Source organism: Agelaius phoeniceus, chromosome 1, assembly GCF_051311805.1.
Source record: "Agelaius phoeniceus isolate bAgePho1 chromosome 1, bAgePho1.hap1, whole genome shotgun sequence".
NCBI lineage: Eukaryota > Metazoa > Chordata > Aves > Passeriformes > Icteridae > Agelaius > Agelaius phoeniceus.
Window position 1 is genome coordinate 151,166,731 of NC_135265.1, and position 22,008 is coordinate 151,188,738.

At 50.2% G+C, this 22,008-nt stretch overlaps 1 protein-coding gene across 4 annotated transcripts in view; it reads right to left on the bottom strand.

Moving 5' to 3' along the window:
* Window positions 1–10,618: 10,618 nt before the first annotated feature.
* SLC45A4 (solute carrier family 45 member 4) overlaps window positions 10,619–22,008 on the bottom strand; it is an 84,942-nt gene continuing 73,552 nt past the window's right edge. For all 4 annotated transcript variants that reach the window (XM_077189466.1, XM_077189462.1, XM_077189448.1 and 1 more), the window contains 5 exons: window positions 20,127–20,306; window positions 18,941–20,016; window positions 18,737–18,836; window positions 17,530–17,741; window positions 10,619–16,677 (listed from right to left, as the gene is read on the bottom strand). In XM_077189466.1, the coding sequence (XP_077045581.1) occupies window positions 16,315–16,677; window positions 17,530–17,741; window positions 18,737–18,836; window positions 18,941–20,016; window positions 20,127–20,306 (1,931 nt within the window). In that variant the 3' untranslated portion in view covers window positions 10,619–16,314. The remainder of the gene's footprint in view (window positions 16,678–17,529; window positions 17,742–18,736; window positions 18,837–18,940; window positions 20,017–20,126; window positions 20,307–22,008) is intronic.

Consider the following 22,008-nt stretch of genomic DNA (forward strand, 5'->3'; position numbering starts at 1 on the left):
AGGCCTTGTGCAGGGGCACTGTTTGCTGGGTTAAGAACTGTCAGGATGGCCGTGTCCAGAGAGTGATGGGGAATGCTGTCACGTCCAGTGTTGCCTGGTCACTAGCAGTGTCCCCTGGGCCCAGTTCTGTTCAGTGTCTGTCCTGTGGATGTGGACAAGGCCATAGAGGGTACGTACCCTCAGCGGTAAAATTGTGATGAGACCAAGTTGGGTGGGAGTGTCAATGTGCTGGAGGGTGACAAGGCTCTAAAGGCTGGCTGGGTGCTGTGAGGCCAGTGGGGTGAGGTTCAAGAAGAGCAAGGCCTGGGTCCTGCCCTGTTGCCGCCACTTGGGGCGTGGCGTCCCGGGTCGAGGACGGTTCAGTGGCGGCGCCTCTGCCACACGGGCCAAGCACATGCATACACCAATATGGTGGACAGTAACTGGCCTTTATTAAGGGTTAGTCAGGGTCTTTTAGAACAGGGGTTATCGGTCAGTAACAGTAAAAGGGGAGGGGTTCTGCGTGACATCAAGATATCTCGAGACCTTGCGATATTTCCCCACGCTGCCCTTGTGTCCCCAAAAGCCCCTGCAGTGGCCCAGGCTGGGGGCAGAGTGGCTGGAAATCTGCCCAGTAGAAAAGGACTTGGGGTGCTGGCTGACAGAAGCCAAACCTGAGCCAGTGTGTGCCCAGCTGGGTAGGGAGGCCCGCGATCTCCTGGCCTTCTGTGTCAGCACTGGTGTGGCCAGCAGGACCAGGGCAGTGACTGTCCCTCTGTGCTGGGCACTGTGGAGGCCACACCTTGGGTGTTGTGAGCAGATGTGTGGCCCTGTTGAGATGAGATTAGTGAGAGATGCCTCTGCCTGAACTAAGTTGCCAAGAGGACCATCTATCAAAATCAACAACAGAGATTTAGTTCACTGTAAATGTGGGGATGGGAAAGAGAAGGGTGAGAAGGAAAGAGGGGGAATGCAGGGTGGTTGGGGTGGGAGAATGGAGGGGTTGTGCTTGGGAAGCTCTGGGAGGGGGGTGGGGAAGAGTTGGAGTGTTGAGGCATGGGGAAGAGCAGGGCTGGGGTGAGGTGAGGAAGAGGTTAAACAAACAGCAGTGCAAGGGGCTGGGCTCCAGTAGCGACTTGTTGGTCTTCCCTCACCCTGTGTTTCTCTGCACTGGATTCTCAGTGGTTCCTCTAGAGGCGAGGATGCCCGAATCGTTCAACCGGAGTTAACACCTTTCTCCAGTTGTTGTTGTTGGTATCCAGGGAGGCACTTTGCTATTTCTCATGTGAAGAGAGAACAGGTTTGCCTGTATTTATCTGCAATGCTGAGGCCCAAGGAGCATTTCTCAAGTCCTAAGCCTGGCTTGGGGCAGGGTTGGGATGCCCCCTGAAAATGCAGGCCAGGCCTAAATTCAGCTCCTCAGGGATTCTACGAGGCTGTGCTGTCATCCTTCCTCAGCTGGATCTCCCTGAGCAGGCTGCCTTGCTGTTGGCTTGGGCTGAGGCGCTGTGGCCGGCAGCAGGGCCTGCCTTTGGCAAGTGGTTGCCTTGGCCACCATCCCGCCATCCATCCATGCATCCCGAGTCTTCATCTCCCTGGAGCCGTTCCCTCTGGGACCTGCCGCTGCCCCTGGGAGCTGGGTGTCCCCAGGGTGAGCCCCGGCATCTTTGGCCATGGTCCTGCTGCTGGCCCCGGGCTCACTCCTCTGGCTGCCCCCTGAGGCAGCTGAAGGAGAAAAGGCGGCGCAGAGCCCGCCGGGCCCTCTTGGCCATGGAGCGCCATGGCCGTGGGGCCGGGGGCTGCGGGACGGCTGCGCTGCCAGCGGGGCAAGCAGGAACGCTGCGTGCCAGGGGCTGCACAGGCACCGGGCAAGCTCCTGCCGGCGGCTCATCCCCGCAGGGCTTTTCCTGGGGAGGGGCGGCCTGGGCACGGCCAGCCTCCATGCCTCCTGCCTCGGCCTCGTCCACAGCATCGGCAGGCGAGGGGCACCCCGCAAACCCCTTTGGCTCTTGGGGCGGTTCCCTGGGGAGAGGCTCGCTGTGCCCATTGCTGCCGGGATCGCTGTCCAATGTAGAATGTTCTGGCTCTTCATCATCTCCCGGTGTGAGAGACAACGAGCTCTCTGTCTCGCTGTCCCACTCTCCTGGCCCAGCTCTGCCAAGGAGCTTTCCTCTCTCCCGCTTTTCCAGGAGCTCGTTTAGAAGAGCATCACAGGATGGCTCATTGTCAGCGGCCGAGCGCAGGTGCACCAAGCGGTCAGGAGGTGCCGTCTCTGTGTTGTTTTCTGTCTCTCCTGCTGAGTCTTTGGTCCCTCCCGAAGTGCTGCACAGCCCCTGGGAGCCTGCAGCAAGTCCCGGGCTGACACTTGATGTGTCCCTGAGGACACATTCTTCTTTGTCTTGCAGTGGTGGGAGAAACAAGGCACTCTCTGGCTCTCTGTCCTTCTGTCCTTCTGCTTCTGTGTCCAGGAGCTCTTCTTGCTCCCAGTTTTCGGGGAGCTCCTTGACAGGAGCGTCAGAGGACAGAGAGTCATCAGAGACAGGGCATATCTCTGCCAACAACTGGTCAAGAGACACAAGCTCTGAGTACTTTGGTGTCTCTCCTGTGGCATCTTTTGTCACACAGGATGTGCTGTGCCTCTCGCAATGGCCTGCCGGTGGCTCCAGGATGGGGCTTGGTGGATCCCTGAGGATGCTCCTGGACGTCATGGGACTTTCTTTGTTGTACAGGGAGGAGAAGGTGGCTCTAAACATCTCTGCATGGACTTTGTCTTCCAACCTGCCCAGCTCCTCCCTCTTTTTATGCAAACGATCCACCAAAGTCGCCTCATCCTTTGGGCACAGCCGATGGTGCCACGCTCTTTGCTTGGCTGGCCACCAAATTCCCTGTGCCTCCTGGTGGGCACTTACCCACCTGGAGGCTCTCAGGGTAGACCTCTTCCCCCACATATACGGGCCCAGGCCCGTGAACAGGTCCCTGCAGGTGTTGTCCCCATGCCCTGCCTGCACCTTGATGAGCACGTCTGTCTCAGAGTGCCCCAGGTGCTTCCAAGCCGGCTGGGTCGCAGTGCAGAGCGGCACAGCACGTGCGGCTTGCATGGGTGGCAGGCCATGGCCCTGCCTTGCTGCTGGCCCAAGGCCTTGGTGCAGCAGTGGCTGCCCCTGCCGGGGCTGGCCGTGGGCATTCGCCTCCTGCTGCTTCCACATCTTCAGGCTGCTGTGCCAGACACTGGCCAGAATCACCAAGGTGAGCTGCTGTGTCCTGAGAAGCTGCTGCCTCCAGAGAAGCTGCTGCCTCCTCAGAGAGCTGCTCTGCTGGGAGTGGCCGCTGCAGGGTATTTATAGCCCCAAGGGCCATGACATGGACCTGCATCACAATGGTGTCTGGGCACGATGTCACCGCGGGTCACAAAGGCCTGGTGGGCATGGCCGCCCATGGTCCCAGAGGCCTGGTGGTTTCCATGCAGAAAAATGGAGGACAGAACAGGTCCCTGGTCACAGAGGCCTTGTTTAGGCCGTTGTCCCTCAATTTGCCTACACTTGTTCTTCTCCCATAGACCTGCAGCTGTCTCTTGTCCCACCTTGTGTGTTCTTCCCCTAAACATGCCCAAGGAAGCCCTGTGCTGTGCCAAAGTGTGATTCCCACTCAGCCCCTCACGTGTCCCTGCCCTGATCCCAGGTAGAAAGGTCATCAGAATGGCAAAAACCTGTTTGAATTTCATCTGGCCATTACCTTCAAAGAGAACAAAAGGTCTTTGTTAAAAAAGATGAGGAACACAGGAGCACCAAGGAACATCACCCTTCCTTAATCGATGTGGGGATGAGGGGAATATGGTCACAAGGGACGAGGAAAGGCTCAGGCATGGAACGCCTTCTTTGCCTCAGTCTTCAACAGTCAGATGGGTTATCCTGAGGACAAGCAGTCCCCTGAGCTGGCACACAGGGGCAGGGAGCAGAGCAGCCCCCCTGCAATCCCAGAGGAAGCCGTCAGTGACCCGTGCAGCCACTTGGACACTGCCAAGTGTGTGGGCCTGGCCCAGAGTCCCCCAGGGATGCTGAGGGAGCCCATGGAAGAGCTCCCTAAGCCACTCTGCCATCCTTCATTGTCATCATTCCCTGCCAGCTGGGGAGGTCCCAGATGCCTGGAGGTGGCAGTGTGACATCCAGGCCCAAGAAGGGCCACAGGGAGGCTGTGGGGAAGTGCAGGCCTGTCAGCCTGACCTCGGGGCCCAGCAAGGTTCTGGGGCAGATAGATCATGGTGAGGGGGATCGCAGGGCCCAGAGAGGGCAGCTGAGGGATCAGGCCCAGGGAGTTTGGGTTTAGGAAAGGCAGGTCCTGCCTGAGCAACCTGATATCCCTTGGGCCATGGATGAGCCACCTCAGGCCTGAGGGAAAAGCGGGGCATGGAGTCTCCCATGAGGAAAAACCCTTGACTCCATCTGCCACAGCAGAGTCCTGGAAAAGCCGTCAGCCCAGGCCTTGTGCAGGGGCACTGTTTGCTGGGTTAAGAACTGTCAGGATGGCCGTGTCCAGAGAGTGATGGGGAATGCTGTCACGTCCAGTGTTGCCTGGTCACTAGCAGTGTCCCCTGGGCCCAGTTCTGTTCAGTGTCTGTCCTGTGGATGTGGACAAGGCCATAGAGGGTACGTACCCTCAGCGGTAAAATTGTGATGAGACCAAGTTGGGTGGGAGTGTCAATGTGCTGGAGGGTGACAAGGCTCTAAAGGCTGGCTGGGTGCTGTGAGGCCAGTGGGGTGAGGTTCAAGAAGAGCAAGGCCTGGGTCCTGCCCTGTTGCCGCCACTTGGGGCGTGGCGTCCCGGGTCGAGGACGGTTCAGTGGCGGCGCCTCTGCCACACGGGCCAAGCACATGCATACACCAATATGGTGGACAGTAACTGGCCTTTATTAAGGGTTAGTCAGGGTCTTTTAGAACAGGGGTTATCGGTCAGTAACAGTAAAAGGGGAGGGGTTCTGCGTGACATCAAGATATCTCGAGACCTTGCGATATTTCCCCACGCTGCCCTTGTGTCCCCAAAAGCCCCTGCAGTGGCCCAGGCTGGGGGCAGAGTGGCTGGAAATCTGCCCAGTAGAAAAGGACTTGGGGTGCTGGCTGACAGAAGCCAAACCTGAGCCAGTGTGTGCCCAGCTGGGTAGGGAGGCCCGCGATCTCCTGGCCTTCTGTGTCAGCACTGGTGTGGCCAGCAGGACCAGGGCAGTGACTGTCCCTCTGTGCTGGGCACTGTGGAGGCCACACCTTGGGTGTTGTGAGCAGATGTGTGGCCCTGTTGAGATGAGATTAGTGAGAGATGCCTCTGCCTGAACTAAGTTGCCAAGAGGACCATCTATCAAAATCAACAACAGAGATTTAGTTCACTGTAAATGTGGGGATGGGAAAGAGAAGGGTGAGAAGGAAAGAGGGGGAATGCAGGGTGGTTGGGGTGGGAGAATGGAGGGGTTGTGCTTGGGAAGCTCTGGGAGGGGGGTGGGGAAGAGTTGGAGTGTTGAGGCATGGGGAAGAGCAGGGCTGGGGTGAGGTGAGGAAGAGGTTAAACAAACAGCAGTGCAAGGGGCTGGGCTCCAGTAGCGACTTGTTGGTCTTCCCTCACCCTGTGTTTCTCTGCACTGGATTCTCAGTGGTTCCTCTAGAGGCGAGGAAGCCCGAATCGTTCAACCGGAGTTAACACCTTTCTCCAGTTGTTGTTGTTGGTATCCAGGGAGGCACTTTGCTATTTCTCATGTGAAGAGAGAACAGGTTTGCCTGTATTTATCTGCAATGCTGAGGCCCAAGGAGCATTTCTCAAGTCCTAAGCCTAGCTTGGGGCAGGGTTGGGATGCCCCCTGAAAATGCAGGCCAGGCCTAAATTCAGCTCCTCAGGGATTCTACGAGGCTGTGCTGTCATCCTTCCTCAGCTGGATCTCCCTGAGCAGGCTGCCTTGCTGTTGGCTTGGGCTGAGGCGCTGTGGCCGGCAGCAGGGCCTGCCTTTGGCAAGTGGTTGCCTTGGCCACCATCCCGCCATCCATCCATGCATCCCGAGTCTTCATCTCCCTGGAGCCGTTCCCTCTGGGATCTGCCGCTGCCCCTGGGAGCTGGGTGTCCCCAGGGTGAGCCCCGGCACCTTTGGCCATGGTCCTGCTGCTGGCCCCGGGCTCACTCCTCTGGCTGCCCCCTGAGGCAGCTGAAGGAGGAAAGGCGGCGCAGAGCCCGCCGGGCCCTCTTGGCCATGGAGCGCCATGGCCGTGGGGCCGGGGGCTGCGGGACGGCTGCGCTGCCAGCGGGGCAAGCAGGAACGCTGCGTGCCAGGGGCTGCACAGGCACCGGGCAAGCTCCTGCCGGCGGCTCATCCCCGCAGGGCTTTTCCTGGGGAGGGGCGGCCTGGGCACGGCCAGCCTCCGTGCCTCCTGCCTCGGCCTCGTCCACAGCATCGGCAGGCGAGGGGCACCCCGCAAACCCCTTTGGCTCTTGGGGCGGTTCCCTGGGGAGAGGCTCGCTGTGCCCATTGCTGCCGGGATCGCTGTCCAATGTAGAATGTTCTGGCTCTTCATCATCTCCCGGTGTGAGAGACAACGAGCTCTCTGTCTCGCTGTCCCACTCTCCTGGCCCAGCTCTGCCAAGGAGCTTTCCTCTCTCCCGCTTTTCCAGGAGCTCGTTTAGAAGAGCATCACAGGATGGCTCATTGTCAGAGGCAGAGCGCAGGTGCACCAAGCGGTCAGGAGGTGCCGTCTCTGTGTTGTTTTCTGTCTCTCCTGCTGAGTCTTTGGTCCCTCCCGAAGTGCTGCACAGCCCCTGGGAGCCTGCAGCAAGTCCCGGGCTGACACTTGATGTGTCCCTGAGGACACATTCTTCTTTGTCTTGCAGTGGTGGGAGAAACAAGGCACTCTCTGGCTCTCTGTCCTTCTGTCCTTCTGCTTCTGTGTCCAGGAGCTCTTCTTGCTCCCAGTTTTCGGGGAGCTCCTTGACAGGAGCGTCAGAGGACAGAGAGTCATCAGAGACAGGGCATATCTCTGCCAACAACTGGTCAAGAGACACAAGCTCTGAGTACTTTGGTGTCTCTCCTGTGGCATCTTTTGTCACACAGGATGTGCTGTGCCTCTCGCAATGGCCTGCCGGTGGCTCCAGGATGGGGCTTGGTGGATCCCTGAGGATGCTCCTGGACGTCATGGGACTTTCTTTGTTGTACAGGGAGGAGAAGGTGGCTCTAAACATCTCTGCATGGACTTTGTCTTCCAACCTGCCCAGCTCCTCCCTCTTTTTATGCAAACGATCCACCAAAGTCGCCTCATCCTTTGGGCACAGCCGATGGTGCCACGCTCTTTGCTTGGCTGGCCACCAAATTCCCTGTGCCTCCTGGTGGGCACTTACCCACCTGGAGGCTCTCAGGGTAGACCTCTTCCCCCACATATACGGGCCCAGGCCCGTGAACAGGTCCCTGCAGGTGTTGTCCCCATGCCCTGCCTGCACCTTGATGAGCACGTCTGTCTCAGAGTGCCCCAGGTGCTTCCAAGCCGGCTGGGTCGCAGTGCAGAGCGGCACAGCACGTGCGGCTTGCATGGGTGGCAGGCCATGGCCCTGCCTTGCTGCTGGCCCAAGGCCTTGGTGCAGCAGTGGCTGCCCCTGCCGGGGCTGGCCGTGGGCATTCGCCTCCTGCTGCTTCCACATCTTCAGGCTGCTGTGCCAGACACTGGCCAGAATCACCAAGGTGAGCTGCTGTGTCCTGAGAAGCTGCTGCCTCCAGAGAAGCTGCTGCCTCCTCAGAGAGCTGCTCTGCTGGGAGTGGCCGCTGCAGGGTATTTATAGCCCCAAGGGCCATGACATGGACCTGCATCACAATGGTGTCTGGGCACGATGTCACCGCGGGTCACAAAGGCCTGGTGGGCATGGCCGCCCATGGTCCCAGAGGCCTGGTGGTTTCCATGCAGAAAAATGGAGGACAGAACAGGTCCCTGGTCACAGAGGCCTTGTTTAGGCCGTTGTCCCTCAATTTGCCTACACTTGTTCTTCTCCCATAGACCTGCAGCTGTCTCTTGTCCCACCTTGTGTGTTCTTCCCCTAAACATGCCCAAGGAAGCCCTGTGCTGTGCCAAAGTGTGATTCCCACTCAGCCCCTCACGTGTCCCTGCCCTGATCCCAGGTAGAAAGGTCATCAGAATGGCAAAAACCTGTTTGAATTTCATCTGGCCATTACCTTCAAAGAGAACAAAAGGTCTTTGTTAAAAAAGATGAGGAACACAGGAGCACCAAGGAACATCACCCTTCCTTAATCGATGTGGGGATGAGGGGAATATGGTCACAAGGGACGAGGAAAGGCTCAGGCATGGAATGCCTTCTTTGCCTCAGTCTTCAACAGTCAGATGGGTTATCCTGAGGACAAGCAGTCCCCTGAGCTGGCACACAGGGGCAGGGAGCAGAGCAGCCCCCCTGCAATCCCAGAGGAAGCCGTCAGTGACCCGTGCAGCCACTTGGACACTGCCAAGTGTGTGGGCCTGGCCCAGAGTCCCCCAGGGATGCTGAGGGAGCCCATGGAAGAGCTCCCTAAGCCACTCTGCCATCCTTCATTGTCATCATTCCCTGCCAGCTGGGGAGGTCCCAGATGCCTGGAGGTGGCAGTGTGACATCCAGGCCCAGAAGGGCCACAGGGAGGCTGTGGGGAAGTGCAGGCCTGTCAGCCTGACCTCGGGGCCCAGCAAGGTTCTGGGGCAGATAGATCATGGTGAGGGGGATCGCAGGGCCCAGAGAGGGCAGCTGAGGGATCAGGCCCAGGGAGTTTGGGTTTAGGAAAGGCAGGTCCTGCCTGAGCAACCTGATATCCCTTGGGCCATGGATGAGCCACCTCAGGCCTGAGGGAAAAGCAGGGCATGGAGTCTCCCATGAGCAAAACCCTTGACTCCATCTGCCACAGCAGAGTCCTGGAAAAGCCGTCAGCCCAGGCCTTGTGCAGGGGCACTGTTTGCTGGGTTAAGAACTGTCAGGATGGCCGTGTCCAGAGAGTGATGGGGAATGCTGTCACATCCAGTGTTGCCTGGTCACTAGCAGTGTCCCCTGGGCCCAGTTCTGTTCAGTGTCTGTCCTGTGGATGTGGACAAGGCCATAGAGGGTACGTACCCTCAGCAGTAAAATTGTGATGAGACCAAGTTGGGTGGGAGTGTCAATGTGCTGGAGGGTGACAAGGCTCTAGAGGCTGGCTGGGTGCTGTGAGGCCAGTGGGGTGAGGTTCAAGAAGAGCAAGGCCTGGGTCCTGCCCTTGCGTCCCTAGGAGCTCCTGCAGTGACCCAGCCTGGGGCAGATTGGCTGGAAATGTTCTCAGCAGGCAATGCCCTGGACTGCTGCTTGACAGTGACTAAACCTGAGCCAGTGTGTGCCTAAGTGGGCAAGGGGGAAGGTGGCATCCTGAGCTTCTGTGTCAGCACCAGTGTGGCCAGCAGGATCAGGGGGTGACTGTCCCTCTGTGCTGGGCAGTGGGGAGGCCACACCTTGATGGTGTTTCTATTTTTTGAACTTTGGAGGCGCGTCCAGGATAGAGTACGGCACCTGGAAAGCTCTGGAGCATGAGCCTGGTGGGGAGCAGCTGAGGGATCTGTGGGCTCTCAGTCTGGAGGAAAGGAGGCTCAGGCAAGACTCTGTCACTCTCTACAGCTCCCTGAGAGGAGGCTGTATCCAGGTGGGCATCAGCCTCCTTCTAAGTCACAAGCATTGAATCACAGAATCAACTGGGGTTGGAAAAGATCTTGGGATTAATCAAGTCCATCCTATGAACAGGATAAGCTGAAATAGCCTCAATTAGCACCAGGGTAAGTTTAGTTTGAGTATTAGGAAGAATTTCTCCATGGAAAGGGTTGCCAAGCACTGAGAGGGGCTGCCCAGGGAGATGGTGGAGTCACTTTTCCTCAAGTTGTTTAAGGAAAGACTGGATGTGACACTCAGTGCTCTGGTCTACTTAACAAAGGTGGTGATTGGTCATATGCTGGACTCAATCTTGGAGGTATTTTCCAGTGTAATTAATTCTGGATGATTCTATGAAAAATGAACCAAGAGCTGCTGATACTTGTTCTGAGGAATTTCCTTTAGGGAGAATCACAGATAAAATCTGTCAAGGAAACTAGAAACCAAATGGGACAAGTGAGCTCTTCACTGCAAGTTTACCCATCAGCTGGTGTTTGTGATCTGGCTCCAGCTTTCCCCTCTAGTTGTCAATGGTCCCAGAGGTTGATGAGTTTGGATGTGAAATGATTTCTTTGGGAGCTGCTTGTGGCTATTAAATCATAGACTCAGAGGTGATTGGGGAGACCCTCAGCTCTTCAGCCCTAGCAATGGCATGAGTGGTGACAGATTCTGTGTGACAGCCACCACCCTTTGTCAGAGCAGAGCCTGGAGCTGGGGACACACACCTGCCCCAGGTATCCCCATTTTGCTCCACCTGTGCTGTCTCCTGGGTTACACCTGAACCCTCAAGGTGAGCTTAGAACCATCTCTGAATTGTGACACCTGAATTCTTGCCAGGCATTGTTTAGCAGTAGCATTTTTGGAAATACTCACAAAGCTCTGGGGTGCAGGTGAGTGTTATTTGCCTTGCACAGCTCAGGGACCAGGTGTCCCTCTGCTCACCTTCCCTACAAACAGCACAGGGACACGAGCCACCAACTCTTACTGAAATGTTTATTAAGATCGAACTTCGGAACAACAGATTGGAACACAATGTCTCGTGGAGTAGAATATTTCTAAACTGATTTTTTTCTTTTCTATGCATAAATGAAAAAAAAATCAAGATTATACAAAAAAGAACAGAAAGTGCAGAACACAATAAAACAGTTCTCATGCAACAATTTTTTTAACCTTTAAACAGAAAATAAGCTCAACAGTGTAGAAATAAAAATCATACATACATTATGCCATCTACGCACTCAAACATTCATCTGTGACATCACTTTTCTTTATCCCTTTTTCCTCATAAAACAACATTATGTGTTTAACACATGCTTATAAACATTGCTAAACTCAGCAAGAGCTATTATAGTGCCCCAACTTAATAAGTTGATAAAAACGTAGTTGTCATATGGCCAGTTCACAAAGGAACTAAATATTCTCTTTTTTTCTTTTTTTTTTCTTTTTTCTTTTTTTCCCCACTATGAGATGCCTATATGCAGCTTTCTAGTAATACGAGGCATTTAAAATAAGCTGGTCATTTGGCTACTTAAAGGGCTTAGTGTTCATGTTACATCAGGCAAAACAAATTCACATTGGGAACTGCCAATTTGTTGAGAGAAAAGTCTGGATTTTTGGGTAATTTATTACAATTTGGCTGTTGCTAACAACTGAGTAGGTGCACAGTAAATAAGGTGACATCATTAAGTTTGATTAAATGCTCCCAGAGCTTCACCCCAAACTTCCAAATTTAAGAATAAATGTGCCAGAGCAGGTCAAATTGAACGATGCTCTGCATTTTCCTTAAAATTTTAGCAGGTTGCAAGGGCATCAAAAGCCCTTTAATTACAGCAGATGCTCTCTTTTGGTGGGGGATGTATTTGTCCCTCCTGGGCAGCCCTGGTACTCCCAGGGGTGAGGGAAGCTGAGGTGGAAATTCAGGTGAAGCTGCTTGGGTTGAGGAACCAAACCAAATCGGTTTTCCAGGAGGTAATTTTAATTTAAACAACAGGAAAGCCTGGAACACCTTAATGAGCAGATCACTGGGTGCGAGTGCCATGCCAGGAAAAGGAATTGAGCCTTTTTTTGTTTTCTAAGGCAGTTTCTGAACTGCTGAGCCTCAAATTCAAACCCCAGTTGTTGTTTGAGCTGCTGCAGCTCCTTTGGATGCAACATGACAAAGAGAAAACTTTGGGTAGCTCCACTTTTTCCAAATGACCATTTTGTGACGTGCTTTACAAATGTTCAGCTTTGTCATTTAAGGAAGGAAAACAGCTAAAGACTCTCTGGAACCATAAAGTTTCTGCAAAGAAAAATAAAATTTGGTATTTCTTTCACACAGTCATCCATAACATTTCTGTGCAATATTTGGTGTCCATTACATTTATTTGGCCTATTCAAAGGAAACGAGGACAAAACAGCTGCAAAGAAAACCAACTTCTCTTTCACCACAGACACTTCAGATGCTGAAGCTGCTACATGTGCTTGGAATATCATGCAGGAGTTCATTTGTTCATTTAAATAGGATACATATTTATAGCTGAGCTTGTCTTGCATTGGACTAGGATGAGGGAAACCTGGAAGAACTCAGTTGAAAACATTGTGGAGTACAGTGACAGCAACACACAACCCCCAAAGGTATTTTGGCCCAAGCAGTGTGTCTGGAAATGTACAAACACAGAGGTACAGACACACACACACACATCCCTAAAAACCCCCAGATCTCAGCACCTGCCTCCTGTGCTTCCCTCTGCCCAGATGTCCCAGCTCTCCCAGGAACAGTGTGACCCTCTCTGCCTTTACTCATCGATGTGACCCCAACCTGCATGGCTGTGAGATCTGGCAGCCAGGAAAATCCTGCTTTTCATGGTGGATGCTGGAGGAAGCCACGCTCATCCCAGACCAAGGGCAGGGGACATGTTCTTAATGATGCAAACAAGGTTTTAATGAGGTACCTGGCAAAAAGCACCGTGGTTGCTGCTGTCATTCCAAGTGCTGGGGGGTTCAGATGAGGTGGGAGAGGGATGAGAAGGACTCAGTCCTTGCCTGTGAGGAAAACCTCATGCAGCCTGTTCCATCCTGGGGTCTGAGTGCCAGCATTGGCACTGATGTGCTGGGAATATTTCAGAGCCTAGAAAAAGGCTCCAAATGAAAGGGGAAAAGGACACTGTGTGTTTCAAGAGCACAAACCTCCATTGGATTTACTGGCCTCCTCCCTCCTGATGATGAACAATCCCTATCTTTCCACAACTACTCACAGCCAGCACCAGCAAAACACCATATTTGTGTTATTAAAAGGCTATTTAGGCAATAAATCTCTATGAAAGTCATCAAACCAGCAAGAAGAGAAACTAAGAAATTATTGCTTCTGGAGTCTGAAATTGCTGTCCACAAACAGCACAGATCTCACTGGACTGGAATAACCCAACAGGGCCAAAGCCACACTGCACCTTTCTGAGGGGTGAAAGTTAAAGCTCCTCTGCTGTCACATGAAACATCTCGAGATGTGCAGCTGATTGACCCCAGCAGTGCCTTGTGTCACACATCACTGCAGTAGAACATGTTAAAATTGTTTATAGTATTGAACAACACAGAACTGAACCCCTAAACCTTATCCTACTACACTGATGGTCCAATGGGATGACTTCAACTGGACAGGAATACAAACAAAACAAAAGATGTTAATTGTCACCAGGAATATTGAAAAAAGCCACCTAAAACTTTTCTTTCCACAAGATCTGCAACAAACACATAAAACTGTACTACTTTAATTATGGCCAAAAAAAGAATTTCTGTATGAAAAGATAAAGTAAGGGACAGATGAAGAAATAAATCATTGCCCACTCTACACTGAGCAGTGCTGGGGCTAAAAGATGACTTTCACATCCAAGGAAAAGCCCTTGGGACACCTCAGCAGGTGAAGCCAGTGTGGGGGTTTCCCAGGCTGGCCCAAGGACAGGAGGAGATGCTTTGGCTGGGACTCCCCAAGTTAATTCTCTTCTGGCAACACTACAAAAACTTCAGCACATTTACAATGAATAATTATTTCCTTTGCCTTTACCAGGGAGTGAAATCAGCTTCCTGCTGTGGCAGTGTGCGTATGCCTGCGTTATGAGCCCCATAAACAACTCCAAACACAGATTTTAACATCCAGTTCTTAGAAATGAAGCCATGCCAAATGCTGTCTGTGACAAAACTGGCCCTGCCCTGCCTTTGCTTGAAGCCTCTGGGTTCCAAATGAAAGGTCCTTCCTCTGTCCTTGCCCTTCCCTGGCTGAGAGAGCTCCATAAACATGGGTGAGCTCACTCCTAAAATGGTTTCATGTTCCCTCTGTGGGATCTGAAGTCAGAGGGAGCTGCAGCCTCTCCACCCTCTTTGTAGCTACTTGGTCAGTGTGACGGTGCAGTGAAAGAGATCTTGGCTTAGAAAGTGCAGTGTGGAGTAATGGAGATTTGATCCATGCTGGTCCATGGAACCCTTGGGAAAAAGGTAAGGCTGGCACCACTCAGAAGATGCAGGTTTTTAAACTGTTGAAGAACCTTTCCAGCAGTAGAGATTAAAATAAGGAGTACTTGACAGAGGTTATTTAACCAAAAGCAGAATCTTCAAGGAGCTTCAAAACTAAAATATTAAAGCCACTTTAAAATGTGTAACTCAGCATGTAACTTACATGAATGCCAGTTCTAGGGTGAAACACAACACTTGTCTCTCACACATGAACATCACCAGAATATATTAAATGTAACTGAGATGATAAAATTCACGGCAGAATTTCTCACAACTGCTTTCTTCAGTAAGGTCTCACACTCTTCAGTAGTATTGCTCCCCTGGCTGAACACAGTTCACAGTACATGTTCTACAGAAAAAACATTCACCATAGAAAAAGAAAGACTTCCTTGAGACACTTGGAAAAACAAATACAACCTCAAGTCCTGTGTGATTACATGTACTTCAGTGCTCTGTGATGTCACCAGCCTAAAACATCATCACCCTTGATAGCAAAGGCCATAGGCATTGACTGGAAGCCTTCAGAGAAACCCACAGATGCCACCTACAAATACACCCAAACATCCATTTCTCAAAAACATTGACAATTCAAGTAATTCATTAAAAACTGCTTTTCATATTGAAATATAGCTTCTTTGTCTGAATGCCTGGATTGCAGCATGATTGACACAGGCATTTGCAAGTCTTGGAGGAGGAGGAGTTTGAGGCAGCAGGAATCTCACACCGTGCTGTGTTTGCCTGTCCAGCACACGGATTGAGGCAGCCTGGGGGGCCCAAGCCAAAATGAGTCAACAGCATCACAAACATATCTTACAAATGACAATCGGAAGTTTGTGAAATACAAGTTTTGAAAGTTGCTTTAAATGGCTGCTGGATAATGATCCAAACCTATTTTAAATCAAGTTAGCATAACTCTTTGAACCTCTTTCCAGAAAAGTATCTTTGCACTGCAGCTGTGTCCTGAATCACAGAAGGGGACATGGAGGATGTGCTGACAACATTGGTACGGCAGCTCAGAAGAGCTCTGGCCTACAATTCCTCCAACACAGGGACTGGAACAGCAACATTTGAATTTTAAGGCCTAAAAAACTGTTTCTGACACAGATTTTTATACACCCAGACTATGCCATAAAGTGACAGAGGTAGGCCTTGGGTTCTCCTTGTTGTACTGACCCCGTGCCTTTACCTCGGCTGCTGCATTCCCAGCCAGGAGGTTAAAGGATCGTAAAAAGTGCAATTAATCAATTACTTCCTTTCCCTACAGAAGAGAATCCGCATGCACCCTTCCACAAAGCTGACCCCAGAGATGCCCTTTCTCCATGGCAGCTTCATCCAGAGATGATCAGGTTTAAATGCTGAGAAAACCCCCGAGTTCACCAGCACGTGAAACTCTCAGCTAAAAATTGTCACAGCATATTCCAACGACATTCATAAAATGCAGCACTTGTGATAAAGAAACCTGTGAGTGCTGGTCACCTCTCCCAGCTGCTGCTCCTTCCATCTACAGCTGACATCCAGCACCAAGTGTCACCCTCTCCTGACAAGCAGCAGATTTGGGAGTGGTTGTGAATAGTATGACTAAAAGAATTCACGGCAATTTCTTAGAAACTGCAGTAATTGCTTTTTTTTTTCCTTGAAAATAATTGCAAATAAAAGGAGTCTGCAGTAATTGCACTAACAAAAACATGAAGTCTAAAATTAACGTAGCTGTCAGACCAGTAATATCATGCTCGTGAAAAAAATCAATTGATGTCTAAGCATAGTGAAATCTGAAATGTTCAGACAAAAAAATGGCAAGAGACTATAGGTCGAGATAGCTTCCATTTTCTGTTAGTTTAAAAACAGCTGAAAACTTAATTTTTCTAACTGCTAATTGTATACACTGTGAGTCTCATGCAGATTAATAAAACTTATTTGAAATCTAAATGTATTCTTAATAAAAAAGTGTTCAGAAATGACATTTCTAAGTTGTAGAGAAAGCAATTAGCATCAGAGCGACCTGCTCAAACCTAGAGGAAGGACTACAGAATTTCATTTACAATTTTGCATGAAACTGCCTTTTCTTCTGCAAATTTTAGCCACAAGTAGTGAAGGTCCTAATTCGCTTTCCTGGAAAAAAAAAACCACAACTAAAGTTCTTGATCCTGCACCTGCACTCCTTGGAATGTGGGTGAACAAGAGTCAGTGGCCTCACACGGCTGACTCGCCCTCTGGCTCCGCCGCCGTGGCTCCTTTGCGCGTCAGCTTCAGCACCGTCGGCTTCTCCGTGCCCGCGCCGCTGCCCTCGGCTGTCTCTGGAGAACCCAGGCCCTTGGGCTCTTCCTTTGGCTCTTCGTTGACTTCGGGGTAAATCACCAAGAAAGTCGCTGTCAAAAAACCCAGGAAGGATCCCACAGAAGCCACCATGGGGATGACTCTGACCGTGCCCACCATGTCCACCACGCCGCCGAGTGCGGAGGCCACCAGGATCTGAGAGATGTAAACCTGACACGACAGGATGGCGCAGTCGATGCCAAACCCTCGCTTCGAGTTCCCAGGGCTGTGGTGAATGTACTGCAAGAAGATAAGAAAGGTGGTAGGAGGTAAAACAATGGATGAAAGCAATACTTAAACAGCAGAACTTCCCTCAAATTTCTCAGCCCCATGGTCAACTTCACATCATCTTTGTGCAGCACCATGACACAACTCCAGAGCCTCCTTATCTGCTCCTCAACAGCCTCCTCAGGACCCTGCAGCACAAGGCAGGTATTGACAGGGTCACTTCCAGCCCACATCAGCTCCAAGATTAGGTTTTGTAAAAACAACTTTTCATGAAACATTTGGTACTACATGAAAACATTAATCCTATGATAACAAGGAATCCCCCTCCCAGTCGCAATTCAGGAACTTGTAGCAAAAGTTCCTCCTGTAGTTTGTGATCCAAATGGAACAGTGGAATGACACTATTGGGAAGTAAAACTGCCCTTGTTTCCAGCAGAATTGTTTTGCTTTATGCATCCCCAAAATTACAGCTGCATTTCCAGACTCACTTCAAAATCTAAGACTGTGAAAAACCTGAGTAACACTACCATACCACATCAAGACAGGAGTAACAACTAGATAGATAGTAAATATTCACTCCAATAATAATTTAATTTCTCTTCATCTGCCATATGCCCTGAGATTATTTTACCTCAGCATAGGAAAAAGCAATCGTGACCCCCTCTGAGCCAATTCAGTGTGAAGACTATCTGATTTCAGCACCAGCTCCTGCTATTTACTATCCATTCAAGCTTTGGCACACATCCCAACCAAGCAGGTATCTTCAAAAATGGCATTTAACAAATCTATTTTGTCACTGTGATCTTAAGAGAAACATGGATGTTCTGCCTTGATTCACATACATACTCCAAATATTCCACATACCTGTTTTATCTCATGGTATTGTCCCAAAAGCGCGTAGGGGCAGTAGGAGATGCTCATGGAGACAATTCCCATCGTGCTGATCATTATCATGGTGACGTACACGTTGGGGAACATGGCCATCACTGCAGTGCCAAGGGAAAAGCCCAGCGTGCCCAGGATGTAGATCACTTTTATGCTAAGGTCGTAGTTGTCCAAGTATTTCTGCAACAAGGCTGCAGAGATAAAGAATAAAACAGGAATCATAGAATGGTTTGAGTTGGAAGGGGCCTTAAAGACCATCCAGTTGCAACCAACCTTGCCATGGGCAGGGACACCTAATACTGTCTCAGGTTGCTCCAAGCCCCATCCAACCTGGCCCAGAACACTTTCAGGGATGGGGCAACCACAGCTTCTCTGGGCAACCTGTGCCAGAGCCTCACTACCCTCACAGGGAAGAATTTTTTCCCAGCATCCAATCTAAACCTACTTTTTTTTTTGTTTGAAGCCATTTCCCCTTAAATATCAGTTTACTCACTAAAATTTTAGGGGATTGATGTGGTCATGGCAGCCCTATACCCTGTTTAGGAGGTGGATGCTCATATTTGGGCTGTTTGACCAGCACAGTCCAGGCCTCACTGGGAACAGGATGCGTTCCTGCTTCAGAAAGAGCCCATCCCCACAGTACTGAGCTGAGCAGACATGCCTGCTGTGTGCTGCAAAAGGCAGAATTTAACTTTGGCAAAAACTCTGAATTTCAGAGTCTATTGCAAGTGCAAATTATCTGCAGAATGACTTTCAGAAATACATATTTATAATTTTGATTTAAAAACAGTCTTTGCAAGAACCCTCTTGCATATGCTTATATCTACCAAGCATGAGTTTAGTTTCCTGAAGGCTTGTTAAATGCCACTGAATATCCTTTGATTTCATTTTGTGCTTTATGCCACTTAACCATTTGTTCATATTTCCACCTCTACATTTGGAGGAACTTTTTAATATTGATTCTTAAAGAAGCCCTTCCCCTCATGGCCACAAGAAATGATTTTCCAAAATATCCTTTACCTTAAACAAGGAGGTGGATACCAACTGAAGCAACACCATTTCAGGAGGGCAAGGAGTTGGATGATCTTTGTGGGTCCCTTTTAACTCAGGATATTCCATGATTCACTTTTACCTTAGAAATACATGCATGAGGTGTATTCCACTGTGTGACTGCACAGTCTCTTACCTGAACAAACAGCAGCAGTAGCAGCATAAATCACCAGCCCCCAGCATCCCATCTGAACCCCAGCATTGTAGGCGTGCAGCTCAGTTGAGTTCGAAGGGGCCTGCAACAGACACAGACACCAAACAAACACCACTTTATTGTACTGAGCACATCTCAGAAACGAGGGACTCTGAGCAGGTCTGCCCATGGGAACGGCTCTCCTACCTTTGGATCGCCCTGGAAGATGACCTGTCCCATGAAATCCGTATAGAACACAGCTTCAGCAATGATGGAAAACCAGGTCAGGAGGTGGCAGACGCACAGCCTCAGCAGCTCCTTGGGCATCTTCAGCATGGAGAGCCACAAGAGCCTGACGGTGGTTTCGGTCTCGCCCTCTTCGCTCTCCGTGTCCCCGCTGGAGTTGGTGGTGCCGCTCTGGTTGCGGTGCCGGCAGCGCTGCCGCTGCCGTTTCTGCATGTCATAGATGTCGTTCATGCTGCGCGAGGATTTGATGAGCACGATGGCGTTGGCGCGGCGGAAGCGGTACCGGTGGGAGCCGATCTTGCCGTAGTACGAGAAGGTGTAGGACGGCTGCCGGTAGAACATGTGCCGGCGCCGCCGCATGGAGTTGGAAGTGCTGGATTGCTTCATGCCTATTCTGGCGTGGCCGTTGAGGAACTCCTTTGGTAGGGAGCCATTGACGTTTGGGACTTTATCTTCATTTAAACGATTATCAAGCAACATTTCCTCCTCCTTCTCGTTCTCCCTGAGGAAAGCAGACAGGTGGTTGAGCTTGGACTTCATGATCTCCTGGCTCGTGTTGTGGGGAGTGTTTGGATATGAAGCATCCTGAAAAATGGAGGGTTCAATGTCATGCAGGAAAAGCAGCTCCGATTCAATTTCCAATGTGGCATCAGGCATGTGCAGAACTGAGTCGCTCTTGCTTCTCACAATGTTCACCTCAAGGAACTCCATATTGAGGTCATGCTCTGACTGAACCTCATCATGGAACATGGAAGCTCCATAGGGCTCTTCCTCACTAATTACATTCAGCCGATTCAGTGGGGGGAGACTGCCACTGAATTTGGCACTGGAAAGTGTGTCTCCTTCATCATCAATCCTGTCCTGCTGAGGGTTATATTGCTCTTCTTCAATGCTGAAAAGGTGGAGAGCAACGGAGACAGAGAAAATAATGGCTGCAAAGAAAAAAAGGACTTGCTCTTGAGATTTAAAAATGCTACCCAAGAAGGTCTGTGTCCAGTCCAGCCCTCCTAACATATAACCAATTGCTCCTCCAAGACCTGTGGAACAGAAAAAAGTGAGAAGTGAGTTCAGGAATGATCAATTCAGCCATGACCTGGTCTTCAGGAAGACCGAACAGCTGCCAAAAACATTTCAGCTAACTCCATACCAGCTGAAAATGCATGGATGTTCAGGGCCATGTCTTGTTCTTCACTGTCCACCACATCCAACAAGTAGGCCCGAATTGGCCCTTCGGTTGCATCGGCGCAGAAGTCCAACACCACCACCCCAAGCACCGTGAGAACGATTCCAATGGGCTGCTTGTCCGGGACATCACCAATAGCCAGACCTAGGGAGAAATGGGAGAGCTGTCTGAGCATCTCACTTAAAAAGGGCAAACTCCTAAGAACAAGCTTAACACTTTAAGAGAGAGGTGGCCAACATGTTCACTGCAAAAACTTCTTTATGGAGCAAAATGGCAATTTCAGCTCTTTGGCACAGCATCATGGAAGGCCTGGGACACAGACGGGTTTTATGTTCTTAAGACTGACATTTATCAAAATGTTATTTTATAAAGCATCTCTTAAACCTCTGGGAGCAGTGGATATTATTTCATATTCATCCCATGTATTTTCCTTCAGCTGCTGAAGGCTATTTTTATAAAAGACAGCCATGGTGGGAGAGGGGAGCATCCAAAATGACATATTCCACCTGTCAGACACATGCACAGGTAACTGCACTGCTGGCAGCATTCCTCACACAATGCTTAATGTGACACCGGGGTAAAGTGAAATTTAACCCCTTCATTGCTCTCTTTGCTTTTCTTAAACACTCCTATTTTCTAGATTGCTTTTTATAAGCAAAACTTTTAAGGATGAAGCAACACGGATGTATTTTGCATTGCAAAAAGCATCAGTCAGCTTCTGTTGACAGCATAAGATGAAATGCTTTTTGTCTACAGAGTAGAAAGGCAGCATTAGTGCAGAGCTGGATAATTTGTCATGAGATGAACCAGTGACAAAAGCATGAATTACTCGAATCACAGAGATTTAGAAGTTACACATGTGAGGCTGATAAAACCATTAGTGTAACTGATTAAAATGTCTGTGGAAGGAGATGAACTGGCTAAGCCACCAAAAATCATCTAAATCTCAAGCGCTGATTCCTGCATATTGAATCCTCATTTATACCAAGCTCTTTGAAGGCTAAAGAAATTTATAAATGTTCCACATTCAGCTGAACCCTAGAGCAGAAACCACCAACACTGCTGTAGATCTGCTGGAAATCTGAACAGGGCAGGAGAGAACAGGAGTTGGGTAAGGTGTTCTCCTGGGACATGGCTGTATCATGATTGGGATTAGCCAACCTCTGTGCTTTTGGTTCCTCTCCCTATGACTTCTACTGCCAGAGGCCACATTATGAAAGAGGGTCTGATACAGTCTTTGCAGCATCTCCTGTTGTCCCAAATTGCAATTAGGATTGCAAGTAACTGGAGACTGAGGATAGGCAAGCAAAGCATAAAAATTGTCAATATTTTGTGCTGATTTATTAAAAGGCTTCAAAATAAGCCTATAAACAGAGCCTGAGGTTTGCTTGTCAGTATCAATGGCTCCTGATCTAAACTACTGTGTGGAACTGAGAGCTCTTATCACTTAAAATCTTGTAAGGGGGTTGCAGCCTAACATCCTGCAAACATCTGGAGGAAGAGGAATAAGTCTTGGAGACACAACAACTAAATACAATTGATGACAACTAAATACAATTAATATCAAACCGTACAGTCAACCCAGGACCATGCCATATGATAACAATTCAAATAAATAATATTTATTGTTGGGATAAATTAAAAAAGCATAAACTAAATGCCATCTATTTGAATAATTTGTCCACTGCAGTTTGCAAAGAATTGAAGCCAATCATATGGCATTCCAGTCTGGCTTTAACAGGCTAAGCCAAGGTAACATTCCACTCATTTCCCTCTATTAGTAGACCTGTTTCACAATAGAGCTGCATCTAACCCCAAAAAAAGAGAGCCAAGAGGATGTTATTAG